General features: G+C 41.1%; 1 protein-coding gene across 4 annotated transcripts in view; it reads right to left on the bottom strand.

Moving 5' to 3' along the window:
* The window catches only part of LOC139269995 (nuclear factor 1 B-type-like), a 368,148-nt gene that overhangs the window by 130,464 nt on the left and 219,517 nt on the right, over positions 1 to 18,167 (bottom strand). For 3 of the 4 annotated variants that reach the window (XM_070888406.1, XM_070888407.1, XM_070888409.1), the window contains exon 3: positions 6,767 to 6,820. The exons of the other annotated variant lie outside the window; for it this stretch is intronic. In XM_070888406.1, coding sequence (XP_070744507.1) covers positions 6,767 to 6,820 — 54 coding nt within the window. The remainder of the gene's footprint in view (positions 1 to 6,766; positions 6,821 to 18,167) is intronic. 4 annotated transcript variants of the gene reach the window in all.

Here is an 18,167-nt window from a genome sequence, read left to right as displayed (position 1 = left end):
TATGTTCGCCACCAATCTATTCTCAAACTGTATCTTTTCCCCTCTTATTTCCTTTTTCACATGTCCTCTGTACTTTTTATATTCAGCTAATTCGCCCTTGTGTTATCATACTGGCATCTGTCATATGTCATCTCTCATATCATCACTTTTTCTGCTTCATCTTACTCTCTAACGTGTTCATCATCCAGGGAGCTCTGGCTTTGGTTGCCCTCCCTTTCCGTCTTGTGGGAATGTATCTCAACTATACTCAAACCATCTCCTCGTTACACTTCTGCTTGCCAGTCTTTGACTAGAATTTATCCAGGGATAATCTCTCTTCAATTCGCTGAAATTAGCTCTCCTCCAGTTAAGTATTTTTATTCTAGATTGCTCCTTGTCCTTCTCCATAACCTTACAATACTATGATCATTATTCCTAAGGTGCTCCCCGATTGTGACATTCTCCACTTGACCCATTTAATTCCCTAGGACTACATCCAGCAATGCCTCCTTCCTCACTGGGTAGGAAACAAACTGATCAAGAAAATTCTCCTAAACATACTTCAGAAATTCCTCCCCTTCTCTGTCCATAACACAATCACTGCCCCATTTAATATTTGAGTAGTTAAAGTCTCCCATTATCACTACTCTCTTTCCACGTTAGTCCTCCCGAAGTGCATCACTTCACACTTTTCCGCATTGAACTCCATCTGCCATGTTTCTGCCCATTTCACCATCCTGTCTATGTCATCCTGAAGACCATAACTATCCTCATCATGATCCACTACCTTGCCAAGTTTCGTATCATCTGCAAGCTTTATAATGCTGCTCCCTACACCCGAGTCTAGATCGTTTAGAACAATTGCAATGTTATGGATCCAAAACTGACCCTTGGGGAACACCACTGCAAACGACCTCCCAGTCTGAAAAACATCCATCCACCACCACCCTTTGCTTTCTTTCACTGATCCAATTTTGTATCACACTGCCATTTTCTCCTTAATCCCATGGGCTTTCATTTCTTCATAAACCTCCTATGTGGCACTTTGTCGAATGCCTTCCGAAAGTCCATATATACATCTACTGTATTACCTTGATCGACCTTCTCTGTTACCTCATCAAATAATTCAATCAGACAGGATTGGCCTTAAAACAAAGTACTCCAGGAATAATCCATGCCTTTCTGCAGGATTTTATTTCTCTTTTAGTTCTTTTTTTTGTTAAAGGCCCACGACAATAGTTCGCAGTAAACTGGAAAGATGAATTAAAGCTTGCACTTATACTGCTATTTTTGCATCGGTGCAAAGTGATTCTTCATGCCGATTGACAAGAAAGCGCCAGTATAACTCCAGTGTCAGATCGCAATCTGTCTCTGTGATGCAGTAAAGCCCGTTCCATGGTTTTATACTGCTTGTGCACGGCATCCGGTGGAGTGTAACTCCAGTCTGTGATTATGGTATCTGTTGTTAATGCCCATCAATCTTCATCTTTCAAAACTGGTCATTTTTCTTCTTCCTCATTTGTTCAGATTCAGGGAGTCACTAAGGGAGTGCTGTGCCTGAGTCGGAGCCTGCTGCTGGGAGAGGAGGGTTACATCACAATGAGCTGCCTAGAGGTTCCTGAGCAGGGCTTCAGTAAAAAGCAGCAACCATACTCCCGACCCAGGACTACCCTGTGTTGAAATATCTGCGATATCCACTTGTACTATACAAGAGTGTTAACCTTTGAAATGCTGGGGATAATTTGTCCCGCTTAGAAGGCAATGTCGCTTAAACTTTACATTAAACATCCAGTCTTACTTTGAGCTTACAGTGATACAAAGTGTGTGTTTTAACCGAGATGTGAAAACTCCAATCTGATTTTGTCAGGAGGTAGTCATGCATTCTTTAGGCTTTGCACTTCCCTTAGAGCTCAAGATTATAATGCAAATTTGACAAACTGACCGATATGAATTTGGCAGCAGTATGACACCACAACCACCTTTGTGCAGCATTCCACGGTGCTACATAGAACAATGGGAGAAAGACATACTACAGGTAGCTGAACATACACCCGACATACCAGGAACTGCCCTCTGATCTCACTGATGGACTTTTTAACCGATCTAATGTTAATTTATTATTTGCAGGTGTTAAAGCAAAAAGACTTTGAAAGAATGTTGCTTGCCATATGGCTATTTATAGGATGCTGTCTATTGTCTCTTTCCCCAGTCCCAGGCATACATTTTGAACTTGGAAGCAGAAAGCACAGGCAAGGTTCCAGCTACTCAGAAACACTCAGACACGCGTTGCTGGCAGCTCCACATAATTAAAAGCAGACTGTAAAATTACTAGCTGAGGGCTATAGGGCTTAACTCTTCATTGTTCAACCCAACTTCCTCTGTACACAAAGAGTACAGTGTTTATGGACATCTTGGCTAGGTTGATCTGCAGATAGACGGTTAATGAAGGAGGCATTCTTTTGTTCTAATTTGTTCACCAGTATTTGAAAGCAGTTTTTGAATCAGTTCCTAAGAGTAGCCAAAATCTGAAGGCTTTGTTGGAGAAGTGAAATATGTAACTCAACATTAAGGCCCTGCATCATGTATATGTGTGATTGTCAGGGGCTGAACAACACTGGAAGTGTAAAATAATGGGAAAAATTGCTTGTTGTAACACAAACAAGTCACCTTAATATAATTTAAAGCATACAGATATGATGGATATTCTGCTAGTTTAGTGAGTAAATGCATCATTTGGTGTGGTACTGAGCTATGTAGATCAGGAGGATTCTAGGTCCCGTTTCGTACTGTGCTGAGTCAGCTGATAGCAACATAGGAACAGGAGTAGGCCTTTGCGCCTCTCGAGCCTGTTCCGCCATTCAATGAGATCATGGCTGATCTGCGACCTAACTGCTAGGGGGTCGTACAATTGAACTCCACCCTCCTGGGCTAGAGAGTGTAAAAATCGTCAGGGTTTCAATCACTGAGCGATATTCAGTGAGTCCTGCTGAAAGGAGAAAAGAGAGAGGAAGAGTGAGTTTGTGTTTGTGCGTTAGAAAAAGATGACTTGGCTGTGATATCCTCCATACTCATAGCCTACAATCAAACTGCTATGTTATTTGGCATTGAATTGTGATATTTTCAGAAGTTTAGGATGGGTCTAAGAAATCAAATAGTTTTTTTCCCCCCGCTCCCTATTGCATTCCTCTATAATAATAGCCATTTGAATAAAGTACCACAGGGTACCCAGTGCCCATGAAACCGTATACCAGAATGAGTTACTGCCTTCAGGAGAAGGAAAAGGAGAAAATTGGAGGGAAACAAATTGTAATAAAAAGCAGATAACCACAATCCTCAAAATTGACTTTGTCTAGTGGTGATCAGCAGTAACCCGACACTGCGGGGTCCAATTACACAGCGGTCCATCAAACAAAGTGAGCAAGACCCATAAAAAACCCACAGTAAAATAAAGAACATTTATAGGGCATGGAAATCTTTCAATAAACAATTCAATACAATAACGAAAATTTATTCAAAGGATACAAATTTCCTCTCAGAAGCTGCATATTATATATGCACATTTTAGGTATGCCCAGATTAGGAGCCTTTTATTGAACTATAACTTCCAAGATTCCTGCCAGTCTGCGAATATAATTGGTCATTTACTTAGAAGCCATTGTTCACATTTGAACATGGATTTTTAATGTGCACTTTATGTTTTTTGACAGTTTTCCAATACGCAAATAGTCATTCTTCAATAGGCTGCTAACTTCACTTTACTCTGTTTGTATGTGTGTTTTTGAACTATCGATATTGGAAAAATGTTAGGGATAAGACTTACAATTAAATGAGAGGCTGACTACATGTAAACATATGGGTATGAAACTCCCGTGTGTGCTATTTTTAGTACGTTGTTAACCTGCTTAAAATGAATGGCTTAACAGGATTTTTAATAGTGCACAGAGGAATTTGATAACAAATGCATTAACTAAAAATAGTACATAGATCGTTTTTAAACCCAAATGAGTAAAACTTGAGTCTAAGAAGCAAGAAGCTAAAGAAAGGAATAAAATAATGTTAAATAATTAGTTGTGAAATCAATTTTTAAAAATTTGTCAACAGCAAAAAAACTGCAGATGCTGGAAATCTAAAAAAGTCAAAAATAGAAAATGTGGGAAAAATACAGCATGTGTGGAGAGTGCGAGGGGTCTGCAACTGAAACATTAACTCACCATTTCCTCCACTGACCTGCTGAATGTTTCCAGCATTTTCTGTTTATGTTGAAAAGACGTCATTGTGTATAGCAGGGGAACCAAATATAGATACATGGATCACACACCAATTAAAAAATGGATAGCATTTGTTGATTCTAAATGTTACTGAATGGACGTTTTTCAAAAGTGCTAACAAAGAGAAAGTGCCAAATTCAGACATCTAAACCATAGATCCTGTGGCAGTGTAGCTTTTGATTTTTGAGAAGAAAACTAAACATAAAACACCTGGAAATTAGATGACACTGCACCCACTTACTGTGAATAGATAGACAGTGCTCAAAAATGGCTGAGAGATGGCAGGAAGTCACTTAGCAAGTTTAGCGACACTGTCACATAAGTTAGTGAGGTTACAAATGGTCAGTAGCATAATATTCAGCTACATCTATCCGAACTGTACTCCATCCGATCTGCAGCAGAAATGAGGGGGTAAAAAGATTGGGCCAACTGTGAATGACCAATGCTAAACATTGGAGATCGACGGAGTGCTGGAATAGTTAATTCCAAAATAGCCAACCAAGAATTATTTTTTAAAAGCGAGAACACAAAAAAATGATGACATTTGCTTGCTATGCACAGCATGTTGAAGCTAGAAGGAGAGATTAAATATTTCAATCAGTTATTTTAAATGAGTCATTTAAAAAATGGGGTCTGTATTGACATGTAAACTTGGATGATAAAAGTACATTAAATAAATCACAGTTGGTTGACATTTAATTAAAATTGAATCCATTTTATAAGTTTCCTTGTATTCCCCCACCCAAAATGTCAGTATAATCAAGGTTCAGGTTACAAGCTTGTATGTGTTACAACACGGCACGTAATGCATCTGCTGCTCCACCGGAGAGAAACCACACACACTTACCAGAAAGTTCTCAAAAAGATGTAAACATTTTTTTGATTAAAGCAATCTCTCGTCATGAGAATGCCAGACTGAGTGGGAGGCCACTAGCTGTTAAGTAATACTTTTTTAAAAATTCCTAAACAGGAGCAGCCAAAAGCTGAATAAAGTTTAATTTTATGGTGGAAATTTACAGTTAAATGTGATTTTTTTCTCACATGAATCTTTTGTACTAATGGAAATAGTTTTGACAGCTCAGTCTATACTTATTGTACGCATTTACTTAATGATGTGCAAAATCATGAATAAAGTATATAAAAAGACACATGCTTTTATTTCTTCCAAAGTCAAACATAGCTTTGCAATCAAAACTTAATGCCAGTTGGAACTTCTTGGTAAGCATAACTGGGTCAAGAAAAAAATATTTATCCTTTTCATAAATAAATAGTATATTTTCCAAAGGGAGTAGTAAGAGACCACAGAGAAAATATTTCAACAAATATTACAGAATGAACACGGGACACTTGCGCTTAGCAGAATCTCTCCGCGGGCAACAAACTGGTTCTGATAACCATAGCCCTCAGTAGAACAGGGTTCAGAAATTGTGCTTTTTGTTCGACTGCAGCAGATAAGCAGACGTGGACTGCAATCAGCGTGTGTAGCAGTCGCACTTTAGACTTAAACAGTAACAGATACAGAGATGAGGAAATCTTTACAAACACACTGAATTTCAACTCTGCAAAAAGTTCAAAAGCCTTTATGTGGGACTTCCAGTGCTCAAGTAGCAAGGAATATGAAAGTGCAACAAGAAGGGAAAACAAATTTTCTTCGACAAATATACTGATTGAAAAATATTAATTGCTCAGAGAGATGTGACACTTCATAACAGTAAAGGTGTGTGGCCAGCTCCCCTTACCCTGCCTGTCTGTAGTTGTGGCAGAAATATTTTGGCTACAGTAATGTATGTACCAGTCTGAAAGCAGTACCCGTTTCAATTGCATCAGTGGTATAGACCCAAGTTATACTGGCCAAGCACAGATTCCAATACCCCCTGCACCCCCGCTCCCTCCACTAGATGCTTGCTTCAACCTCCTGCACCTGCACATGTAATGGAAGTAGCCGTGAGAATGCAGGCACACACAGATGGTGATGGGTGCACACACACAGGTTACTTACATGGAGCAGGTGCACTGTGAACTTCTGGAATGAAATGTCCCTGAGCAGAGGCCAGCAGAAAAATAAAAATATGAAAAAGTTCGAATTACTTTGTAGTTGTATCTAACGTGTTACGCTGGACATTTTGGTGGGAATCTTTACATACTTTCAGGTCATGCACAGCTCTGTGCTTGAACTCAGGCAGGCTGGAGGTATACTGAAGGCTGCATGACACAGAGTGGGTGTGAAACACCCTACTGAAGATGGTTTCAGCTTTCAGGCCACAATGTGCTAGGCTGTCAGCCACCCAAGTTACACTGCTGATTTAGCATTTTTGTAAGAGGGGAACTACATTCCTCCAACATAAAATTGGAGCCTTATTGTCAATCCGTGCAGCACTGGCTTCAGACAGTGAAGCTGCTAAGCTAGTGAAAGGAGGGGGTGAGTGAATTGGGAGTCTGCAGGGGGTATACTATGCTTAGCTTTTCCTTTCAAAATTAACATAGAAAATGTATCCCTCAGCTTTAAGTGATTCACTTACCTGGAGCATTTTTTGTAGACTCGCTGTGGCTTGGACTGTCTGCCTGCCCTGAATCTGGTAAAAAGAAACAAAAAGAAAACCAAAAAAGTAAAAAAAATTGTTTAAAAATAAGGAAACTAGATTCCAAAACAATTTAAATAGTTCACTAACTCGTTCAACACATTGTCTGCAGATTCCGGCAGCATTGCCTATTTACAATGATACTATTAAATCAAGAATACCATGTTTTGTGTAAAAAAAAGTGAAAAAGCTAACTGGATCGTTTGCTCCTGAACATCTCAAATGCTACAGGTTAAAATTAACTCATTCACCGCAGAAGCCCCAATTTAGCACCATCTCAAATATAGTTCTTGGGGTATTTACAATGCCAGCTAATCCAGTGAAAATGGATTCTAACAAGCAATCTCTTCAAGGGAAAATGTGGAGTGAATGAGTTAAAAGCAAAATGGATTTGAACATTCCACCAAGCTTATACAATGAAATGTCGAGTCAACACTCTACTGGTCAAGTTTGGATCATTTTATCATGGGGGAGCGGCATTAATCATTGATTTAGAAATGTACTCTTGGGTATGACCATGAAATTGAGTAAAAGAAAAGGATGAAATAATTTTACAAATGTACACATTTTTTCTGAATCTGTAGTATTTGAAGAATGCAATTAATGTGAGTTTGCTTTATATTTTTGCAATTTCAACTGGAAATCCCCCTTCCCTTCTTTACTGGGGATACCATGTTCTATAAGATAGATAAAAAGGCTTGATATTGTATCCTCAAGTACTTCACTCCTGATGTCTTGACAGCCAGTCCCACATTTTGGATTAGATAATGCCAAGTGTACAATAACCAACATCTATCTCCACAGCAGTTGAGTGTCAGACATGTTTGTCGGGATCATTCAGACCAAAAACTGAGATGAAGTATTTGCCCGGTTTATAGATACCATCTAGTGGGGGTCGCAAAAATCACGTACAGTTTTCTTGCATTTACATCATTCTGCAATACTCCACTTTATAATTCTACGTACTCCATTTGACAGACACCACTTGGGTGGCAGCATAAGCAGAGAGGAATTAAAAAAGAAAAGGATTATGAAACATGTATGAAGATAAACTGAAATTATGTATTATTTAAAGGAACGAAGGGGTAGTTGTAGAACATAAATGAAGAAAATAAATAAGGACTTGCAGCGACAAAGAAAATTGCCGAAAAAGGACCACACATAGTGTGGAAAAATATATAATAAAAAAAAGATAAAGTAAGGAATGCAAAACTAAGTAAATACATCTTACTGTTACATTCTAAAAAGGGTATATCTTTTCAATGAGAATAGTATTAATAGGACAAACTGTGACTGCTGGAATGTGAAATAAGTATGGTCAACTGAGATTAAAAGAAGAACATTAGGTTAACATTTCTTCAAAACCTATTCTTCACAATAGAAAAAGGGTGCCCTACAAGTAATGTTACGTTATCTTTCTCCATCCGATGCTGTTGTGTATTTCCACCACCATCTGTTTTTATTTTAGTACAGGTACTAGCATTGCTGCTGGTAAGTTGGATGATAGCAGGGTTCAGCCATGTAGCAGCCAATGTCTTATTCTGCTGCCAAGGTGGAACTGCGTTTAATTTGGTCTGGCCACAAGGCCAGAAGGTCTAATTGCTGTCAGTAAGCAGTCTGAGGTCAAGCAGAGTTTAATACGCATAGCTAGGTCCCGATTTTAACTCCATGTGGATTCCCCACTCAAGTCTGAATTAAAATTACAGTCGGGTCTCAATGATGTCATCGGTTCACAACATGCATATGTAGAGAAGGATCCTGTTGGCTCCGAGCACATGTCCTTGCTGCCTGTTCAAGAGAGCAGGTTAAAATTGCAGATGTCACAATCCTGGCGGCATTTGGATAGGTAAGAGCCAGGGCGATTTTAATTGCCCACCCGCGAGTAGGGTTAAAATCACCCCACTATGTGAGGGTAGTTTGCAGATTGAAAAATGCTTATTCTTTCTTTCTTCCTTTCTCTCTTTCCTATCTTTTTCTTTTTCTTTCTATCTATATCTTTATATATGCATACTTTCAACTGTGGTTAGATTCAATCCTAAATGCCCAATGGGAATTTCAGTTCTTTTCCACCAAACATGTAGCACTGAGTAACTTTTAATTCATAATATCACTGGCTCAAAAGAGATATTCAATAAGCTTTTAGAAAAATCTAATCATGTGCTGGCTTGTCATTCTATATTTGCGGAAGGGTATTTGTAGCTTGTGGCTTTTATCAATGAGCCAGGAAATACTTGTTTATTCATGCATTGCTGAGGAGCTGATCCACTCTATACCTGAGCTCAAGCATAATTGGCCATTGTACTCATCTCAGTCAAGGGACTGCAAATTCTAAATGAATTAACTTCTCCCAGCCTGTTAAACACCGAAAATAGAGCAAGTGATGCAAGTAAAGTTCGTCTTTTCTGTACATAGAATCACAAAATCTTTCTATTTCATTTCATAAACTGAGAGAAAACAACACTTGAGTACACTGAGATACCCACGAGCACTGAAAATGAAAAAAGAGGTGGGGAGGAGAGAGAGCTATGTGGGAGATTACAAAAATCTGTGAAAATTTTAGTCCTCTTGTCTTCCTGACTCTGCTTTTTCTACTTTACCCCAAGCACGCCACAGCGCAGCCAGTGGAGGAGTGAATGACAGACCGCAACTTCAGGATTTCCGCATTTGGCTGAAGTTAGGGTCAGTTTCCAAGGTGAAACGATGGCGAATGGTGCCAGTTCGCTGTCATCAGGACCACAAATTCTGGGTCATTATCTCAGGGTGCCATGCGCAAAGTGTCATCAGGCAAGACAGCTCTTTAAAGCAGCCATTTCCGGCAGAGAACGCATAAAATGTGGAACAGTGAGGGATGTTTCCTAGCCATTATGTCTCTCCACCGGTATTTAATAGACAGGAAAATGTACTCCATAACATCAAGATAGGAAAAGGAGTTACATATATATATGTATATATGATATACACACACACAAGATGCAGACTGCTTATTTCCATGCTCCAGAGATTAAAGCACATAATCTAGGTTGACACTGAAGGAGTGCTGGATTAGCAGAGATTCCATCTTTTGGATGTGACATCAAACTGAGGCCCCATCTACCCATTGAAATAGACATTAAAAGTTCCCATAACACAATCAGAAGAGCAGGGAAGTTCTCCCGATGTCTTGGCCAACATTCGTACATCAACTAACACCTCCAAAAACAGATTATTTGCTTATTTATCCCATTGCAGTTTATAGAATCTATCTGTATGCAAACTGGCATAGTGACTACACTTCAAAGGTACTTCATTGGCTGTGAAGTGCTTTGGGATGTCCTGAGCACATGAAAGACATGCTATAAATTCAAACTCTTTCTTTCTTTGATGCATGCTAATATAATAGCAATGTAGTATGTCAGGAATCTTGGCATTAAACTTCTTAAGGATGAAGTATAATTTACTGTATTGCTGCTTAACTAATTATACTACATTCAGCTGTGACAGATTCCAAACTAAAATAATGTCAATGAAATTATGGATGAGCTTTCCCAGGTGGCTCCATTAATAACTAAACTGTTTCATGTGGACCTGAACCATGCAGGCCAAGTAAGAAAGACTTGTATTTCTATAGCACCTAATTTGTGCGCAGCAAACTCCCACAAACAGTAATGTGATAATGACCAGATAATCCGTTTTAGTTATGTTGATTGAGGGATAAATATTGGCCCAGGACACCGGGGTAACTCCCCTGCTCTTCTTTGACATAGTGCCATGTGTCCACCTGAGAGAGCAGACAGGGCCTCAGTTTAACGTCTCATCCAAAAGACGTCACCTCCGATAGTGCAGCAGAGCTCTCTCAGTACTGCACTGGGAGTGTCAGCTGAAATTTATATGCTCAAGTTCCTGGAGTGGGACTTTAACCCACAATCTTCTGACTCAGAGGCGAGAGTGCTACCCAGTGAGCCACAGCTGACACTGACATCCCCAGATCCCAGTAGATTCCAGATCCCAGAATTATGAGGAAGGACAGGAAAAATTTATACATTGACTGGTGTGATATATTCACAGAGCACATCACACACAGCTTTCTAACATGGCAGGCAGCTCTCTCGGACGTCTCCGGAACCTGCTGCTTCTGTTTAATTATTAACTCTGTAGTTTCAGTACACAATACGTCCACATCCACAGTGTGGAGCTACAAACATTACAAGCTTATAGATATTACACTACCCCCTCCTTAATGAAGAAGTTATTATAACATCATACATAACTTGCATGTTTATACATAACACAGGATATAGACTTATTTTTTCCATATTTACAAATTTAACTTAACCCCTTGTTATCTGTTTCGAAGAGGATACCTTCGCTCTCAAACAGAACCTTCCAAACACGGTGTTAAATCTAAATTCATTCGAGGCTCATCCTGAGGAACTTTTTCCTCCACGGAATTGCCTTGATTTTCATTTGAACTCACTCTAACTTCAGGCTGTTTGTTTTCCTGACTTGGACTCAGACTTACATTCTGATTCTCTCTTTGAGTTGTTTCCAGTACATTAGATGTAGGATATGCTACTGGTATATAAAAACTATCTGATGAGTCAGAAATAATTGAATCATTCCCACCTTCAACTCCTTCCATGTCTGTAGGTAAAATATGATCAATATGAACAGACCTCACCTGACCATTATCAAACACCTTGAGCAAATATGTGCGAGGACCACATATCTTCACCACTCTTCCTAGTAACCACTTTAACCATTTATGATGATGGTTCTTCACTCTCACCTTCTGGTTTAATTTCACACTTCTCTCTTTTACTCTTCCTCTGTCATGATTCTCTTTCTTTCTTAATTGTGTCTCTTCTACGGACTGTGCCAAATTTGCTTTTAACAACGAGAATCTGGCTCATGGCTGTCGTTTGGGAAACAACTCGGCTGGTGTTCTACCAATAGTTGTGTGAGGTGTATTACGATACGTGATCAAAAAATTAGCCAATTTGTGATCCAATGACAACTGTCGTTTCTTTGGATTTGAATCTAACATTTGTTTTATGAGGGCACGTTTTACAATTTGTACAGTGCGCTCTGCTGCACCATTCGAGGCAGGGTGGTACAGTGGAACCTTGGTATGTTTCACACCATTTTTGTTCGTGAACTGTGCAAATTCTTCCGAACGAAATTGTGGTCCGTTATCCGAAACAATTTCTTATGGGAGGCCAAATGAAGAAAATAAACTTTGCAAAATGTTTAATGTTTTATTTGTTGTTATTTTCCACATTGGAAACACCTCAACCTACTTCGAATGGCTATCAATCACAATGAACAATTGTTGTCCTTCTAACTCAGCAAAATCAATCTGTAGCCTTTGCCACACCCTGGGAGTCCATTTCCATGGCTGTAATGGTAATGATGGTGGTTGCTTGCTTGTAGATTGACTCACGATGTACTCTATATCTTTATCAAGACCTGGCCACTATAAATAACTGCGTGCAAAACTCTTGGTCAAGCACATTCCCAGGTGCTGGTCATGGAGGTCTCCTAATAATTTGGACCTGAATTTATTTGGTATAACCACTCTTGCACCCGACATGATACAATCTTTAAGCGTTGTGTTCTTTGGCTTGACAGACACAAGCAGATTTACCAGAGTTTCATACAACTCCGGTCCAGCTTCCGATAAGAAAATCGCTCTCTTACATTCCAATATCGCCTGATTCTGGACTGCATTGTCTGGAACTTCGATTATGTTATTTGCAAATAAATACATTTCTAGCCGGTCCACATATGCCTTAAACCTTTCCTGGTCACGTTTACATTCACCAAGTGTCGCATTACACCTGCGGGTGCTGCCATTTTAATTTCTAGCTGCTCACAGTGTGCTGTATTTTACCTCAGATTTTGTAGCTTTTTCCAAAGACAGAAACTTCCAAAGTCTTTATGTCGGCTGGCTGAATCCTTCACCAACAAAATTTCAGCTTTAAATCATCCGAAAAATCCCATCCTCATCGCCAAATGTGATATATTCACAGAGCATATCACGCACAACTTTCTAACATGGCGGGCAGCTCTCTCGGAAGTTTCCGGAACCTGCTGCTTCTGTTTAATTATTAACTCTGTAGTTGCAGTACACAATACGTCCACACCCACAGTGTGGAGCTATAAACATTACAAGCTTACAGACATTGCAGCTGGTAGGTAACTAAGTGGGAATGTTGTAGAGGTATTTAAGATATTAAACGATATGGAAAAGGTAAATCTGGAGCACTACTTCAAGGTAAAGTACAGAAATAGGACTGCAGAAATAGAACTGATATCAGTGAGAGGAATCAACATTTGGAGCAGTAGGTGTGGTGACAGCAGAAACCTTTGAATGACTCAAGATCCAGTTGATGACACAAGGAACGATCGTTGGAAGACCGAAGATGGACAAATGGCCTCTTTTACCTGTAATTATCTTGTGATGTTCTTCTGGTTGTGCTGGGCATAACGTTTCATAAAATAGGAAGTAAAGTCTCAAAGGATTCTGGATGCTGCATCACTTTAGGAACATGTAGAAATTCAACGACAGGAGTTCTAGAACTTCCATCATTTATCATCTTAGCCATATGTCACCCCGTTCCTTGTGACCAGCACTTTCTTAAGTCTGACGAAGGGCCATCAGCTTGAAACGTTAACTCTCTTTCTCTTTCCACGGATGCTGCCTGACCTGCTGAGTATTTCCAGCATGTTCTGTTTTTTATTTCGGAGTTCCAGCATCCGCAGCATTGTGCTTTTGACTTTCTGAAGTCCCGTGTCTATCTGTGCTCTGCAATTGGAAACACGACTTTTGCTGCTGCAGAACTCATCACCTCAATCACTTCTCAAACCACAAGCACAATCTGTCCCCTTTTTGATCCTTTGACTTGCAAGTTAAACTTCTTTCAGACACTACAGTTTTCTGCACAATTGGGAAGCTATACTAAATTATTGCCCACACAGAACCTACAATGAACTGTGCAGTGGATGGCAATGTATCCTGAAATTGTATCTTGCAACTAAAAATAAAAACTGCATGTTCAATTTTATATTTAATAATAATATGATGTTTTTAATACTTAACTAATTTTATACCATAATAACCTCAATTCATATCATACATTTCTACATTACAGCACCTCCGCAAGAAGAGTATCATAACTATAACACACAGATGTGCCTACACCTTTTTCGATTCACCATGTCGCAAAATGCTCCAAGTTTAGTTCCGTGTTTAGTGTATGATTGGCCAAACCAGTAAATTAATCTTCTAATCCCTTCAAACTTGTTTTGCAACATTTTTATAAGCTCCACTCTTTCTTAATTTCCCCTCACAGTATGCCTGCTTATTCTCATCGTGTTCAGTTCATCTTGTTTTTAGGATCTGTTTTAAGGCTCCTCTCCTCCCCGCCACCCCCCCACCCCCATCCACCCGGCCCCCAACACCATTAATTTTCATCTGACTTTACGTCGAAGGCCACTTAATATGATAAATTTGTCTGGCAAAGTAAGGAACATAAGAAGCTTCCACTATCGTTCTGTAATATATATATGTGTATATATAGCACAAAGTTGAAAAGTGGTCATTGGGTGGACAAAGGCAAGCACTTAGTGGATGATAACAGACATTGAGGAGGCTGCTATCAGGCCGCCATACAGCTGTCAAAACAGTCAGTGCGCAAATGTTCCCAGCACTTATGGCCAGGGCAATGGATTTTTCAAAGAAATCTGATTAAAATGTCTGAACTATCCTGTGTACTGTATGAATATGCTCCTGCAAAACAGTCACTACTGAAATATAAATCTTTGGCTGAGGTGAATCATCCTTCCATCCGTACAGTTCTCTGGCAAAGGTGCACCCCATAGTTATCAAGCCAAGATGAAGACAAAAGAGACTGAAGCAGACGACAGGAAGCATGCTGCTGACCATGTCTCCTCCTGGCACTTGGCCTTCAGGCTGGACGAATTGACTGTTGCCAAATCAGAAACAGTGGGAAAAGTCGACTCCTGGATCACGTAAACACAGCATCGTTTGGCTGTGCATTCATGTACGGCAGGCTCTCTCTCTCTCTCACACACGTTCGTGCATTCACACTCACACACACATACACACACCACACACACGCACACACAGTCACACTCACACACACGCGTGTACTCACACGCACGCACACACACGCACATATGCATGCACTCACACACGCACGCACTCACACATACACACACTCACACACACACACGTGCACTCACACACACGTACAGACACACATTCAGTCACACTCAGTCACATACACACACGTGCACTCACACACACAGACACAGTCACACACACGTGTGCACTCACACACACTCACACACGCACACTGACACACACACTCACACACGCATGCACACACTCACGCGCACACACTGACACACACACACATACACACTCACTTACACACCCACTCACACACACATACTCAGATACGCACACATGCACACACATACATTTGCACACTCAATACACACTCACTTACATGCACACGCATTCACACACGCACACATACACACTCACGCACACACTCACACACACAAGCACACACTCACATACACACTTACACACTCACACACACGCACACACTCACACACAGAAAGCAAATGATTAAATCAGAGAAAATAGAGTAAGATCGTTAACTCTGGATGCCCACAAGCATGATTTAGGTAATTACATAAAACCTGCATTCAGTATGAGCAGTGGGACCTGAGGTTACTGGAATAAACTAGCACTAGCAACCAGGAGAGAGGGCAATGTCAATAGGGAGAGAGCACCAATGTGGCATTTATACCATTTCTGCAACAAATTACTCTTCTCCAAAGAAGAGTAGTGGGAGATTTTAATATAGTGACCTGTTGGATATGCACAATCTCAAGTATAAAAACGTTGTGCCAGAGCATCTCTATATATGACGGAGCATGATGTTAAAATGGAATCAGTGTGATGTGTACCATGGAAATTCTGAAGCTGCAATACAGCCAATTGAGAGTGGCACCAAATGGACTCGAGTGACTATTCCTCGCCAATCACATGCTTCTGAGCTTGATAGCCGCGGCACAACTCTGGCTAAACATTGCATCAAATAACTTTGAACACAGAACTGTAATAGCTGCAGCTGTTAGCTGCAAATGCTACAGAAGCACGCATGAATACAAATCCAGGTTTTCAAGGAAGGCACTTTATTTATAACTTCTTTGAATACCACTGGGATTTTTTTGGAATCACGTGAAGAATGTCAATGAACACAAGCCCTGGGTCCCTGTAAAGGGTAAGCTGTGTTCGCTATTCACTCCTTCCTTTCCTTTTCATTCTTCAGAAATAATGTTACTTAAAATGAAGCACAAGGCCACATTTAAATAAAACAAATTTTTCAGCGAAAAAACGACAGGCACACCTGAATGTTGAGGGTAAAAGGTGGAAATGCTGAGGCACGGTACTCGGGAATGGTGCACCGCATCTGGCTTTAGGACCCAGAGCACTACAGTGAGTTAGCTGTTTGCCTCACTTCGCCAGACATAGTAAGATGTTTATAATTGTCCTCCCACCCCCAGCAGCCCCCATACCTGCTCAACTATCACCCCTGTCCTTGCTGACCTCCAGTAGCTCCCAATCCCTCAATGGTTAAAATGATCATCCTCATGCTTAACTCGCTGCATGGTCTTGCCTCTCCATATCTCTGCAGCCACCCCCAGCCGGATAACCGTCCTCGCACAAAGAATCACAGAAACCTGCAGCACAGAAGGAGGCCATTCGGCCCATCGTGCCTGTGCTGGCGCTTTGAAAGAGCAGTCGTGCTTAGTTCCACATCCCCACTTTTTGTCCGTAACCCTGTATGTTGCTCATCCTCAAGGACATATCCAACTCCCTGTTAAAAATATTGATAGAATCAGCTCCCAGCACCTTTTCAGGCACAGCGTTCCAGATCCTGACATCACTCAGTGAAAACATTTCTCCTCATCTCCCCTCTAATTCTCATGGAATCATGGGACTAGATTTTACACTTTTGTGCAGATCACCCAAAAATGGGCCTTATTTCCGGTGCCGGCGGTAAAAATGGGGTTTCAGATCGCCGGCTTGTCATCTCCATTTTAAAAATTGGGCGTTTCTGCGAGCGATTTGAAAGGGGCGCTAGCATTAAATCTCTCTGACCTTCTGCCGTAAAGTGTCGCCGTCCTTAGCAACGGCATGGCAACGCTCGTTTCCCATGATTTAGGAGGTCAGAAGTCATCATTACATGCACAAAAGAGGAGACAGAGAGAGAGAGGGAGCAGAGAGGGACTGAAAGCGAGTGTGGGTGTGGAGTGTGCTTGTTTGGCTGTTCTGGGAGGCATGAGGGAGATTCACCAGCAGCAAAAAGCCTTCTAAGCACCAAGAACGTAGTTGGCACCGAGTTTTTGTCCAACAAATAATAGATAACATGGAAGGGATGAAGGAAGCCCTGAAGTTATTAGCCAGGAACACTGGTGGCAGAGGGCTCCCAGTGGTCCCAGAGCGCGTTACTGCACCCCAAGGTGCCGCACCCCCATTGCCAACAACACATGAGAGCCTGGAGGAACATCTCGCTTCTGGCTCCGAGCAAGTTCCCACCTCGGGACCGTCCTCTCCCATATCCGTCCAAGCAGCAGTTCTGCCGTCATCCCTCCCCCAATGAAGCATTGTCTGAGGAGCTCCTCAGGGAAGGGGAAGGGGTAGAGGTGGGGAGGAGAAGCAGGGCGGCGGGGGGGGGGGGGGGGGGGGGGGGGGGGGAGGAAAGTGAGGTGCATGGCCGCAGGTGTTGTCTGGGGCATATTTTTAGGTTGCTGCTGCTATTTTGGTGGGAGAGTCGGGGCAAGGGGCGAGGAGGCTACCTTGTTGGTTTGCATTTTTGTTCTGTTTTGCGGGAAATGGGGACCATTGTAATGATGTAAATGTGATAATTTTTTTGTGGGCTGGGGCGGGGGTGGAATGCAGTGTTTTTTAGAGATATATTTATAGTTTCAGACAAATGCTCGGATTAAATGTTTTTTTATTTAAAACAAGATAACCTTGTTGCGCATTGGCTCAGATAGCTGCACTGTTACACACTGGTGATTTCTTAACATGGAAGGATATAATTACATTTAGCTTCAATCAACTGAAACTTTAGTGATGCACACCATTGATGGATGACCTGCACACCCAGCATTTATGAACTCTGACGTAAGAGTCTTGCAGTTATGATGCCACCACGGGCCCTTTCCTGTGGTCTAGAGGGGGGCGGGGGCATGGTTTCATCATCAGCCTGATTATCTGGCCCGATGTCATCATCCACCTCTTCGTCCTCCTCTTCTC

The sequence above is a fragment of the Pristiophorus japonicus genome, chromosome 1 (genome assembly GCF_044704955.1).
Source record: "Pristiophorus japonicus isolate sPriJap1 chromosome 1, sPriJap1.hap1, whole genome shotgun sequence".
NCBI lineage: Eukaryota > Metazoa > Chordata > Chondrichthyes > Pristiophoridae > Pristiophorus > Pristiophorus japonicus.
Note: the sequence above shows the minus strand (reverse complement) of the source record. Positions and strands in the feature narration are given on the sequence as shown.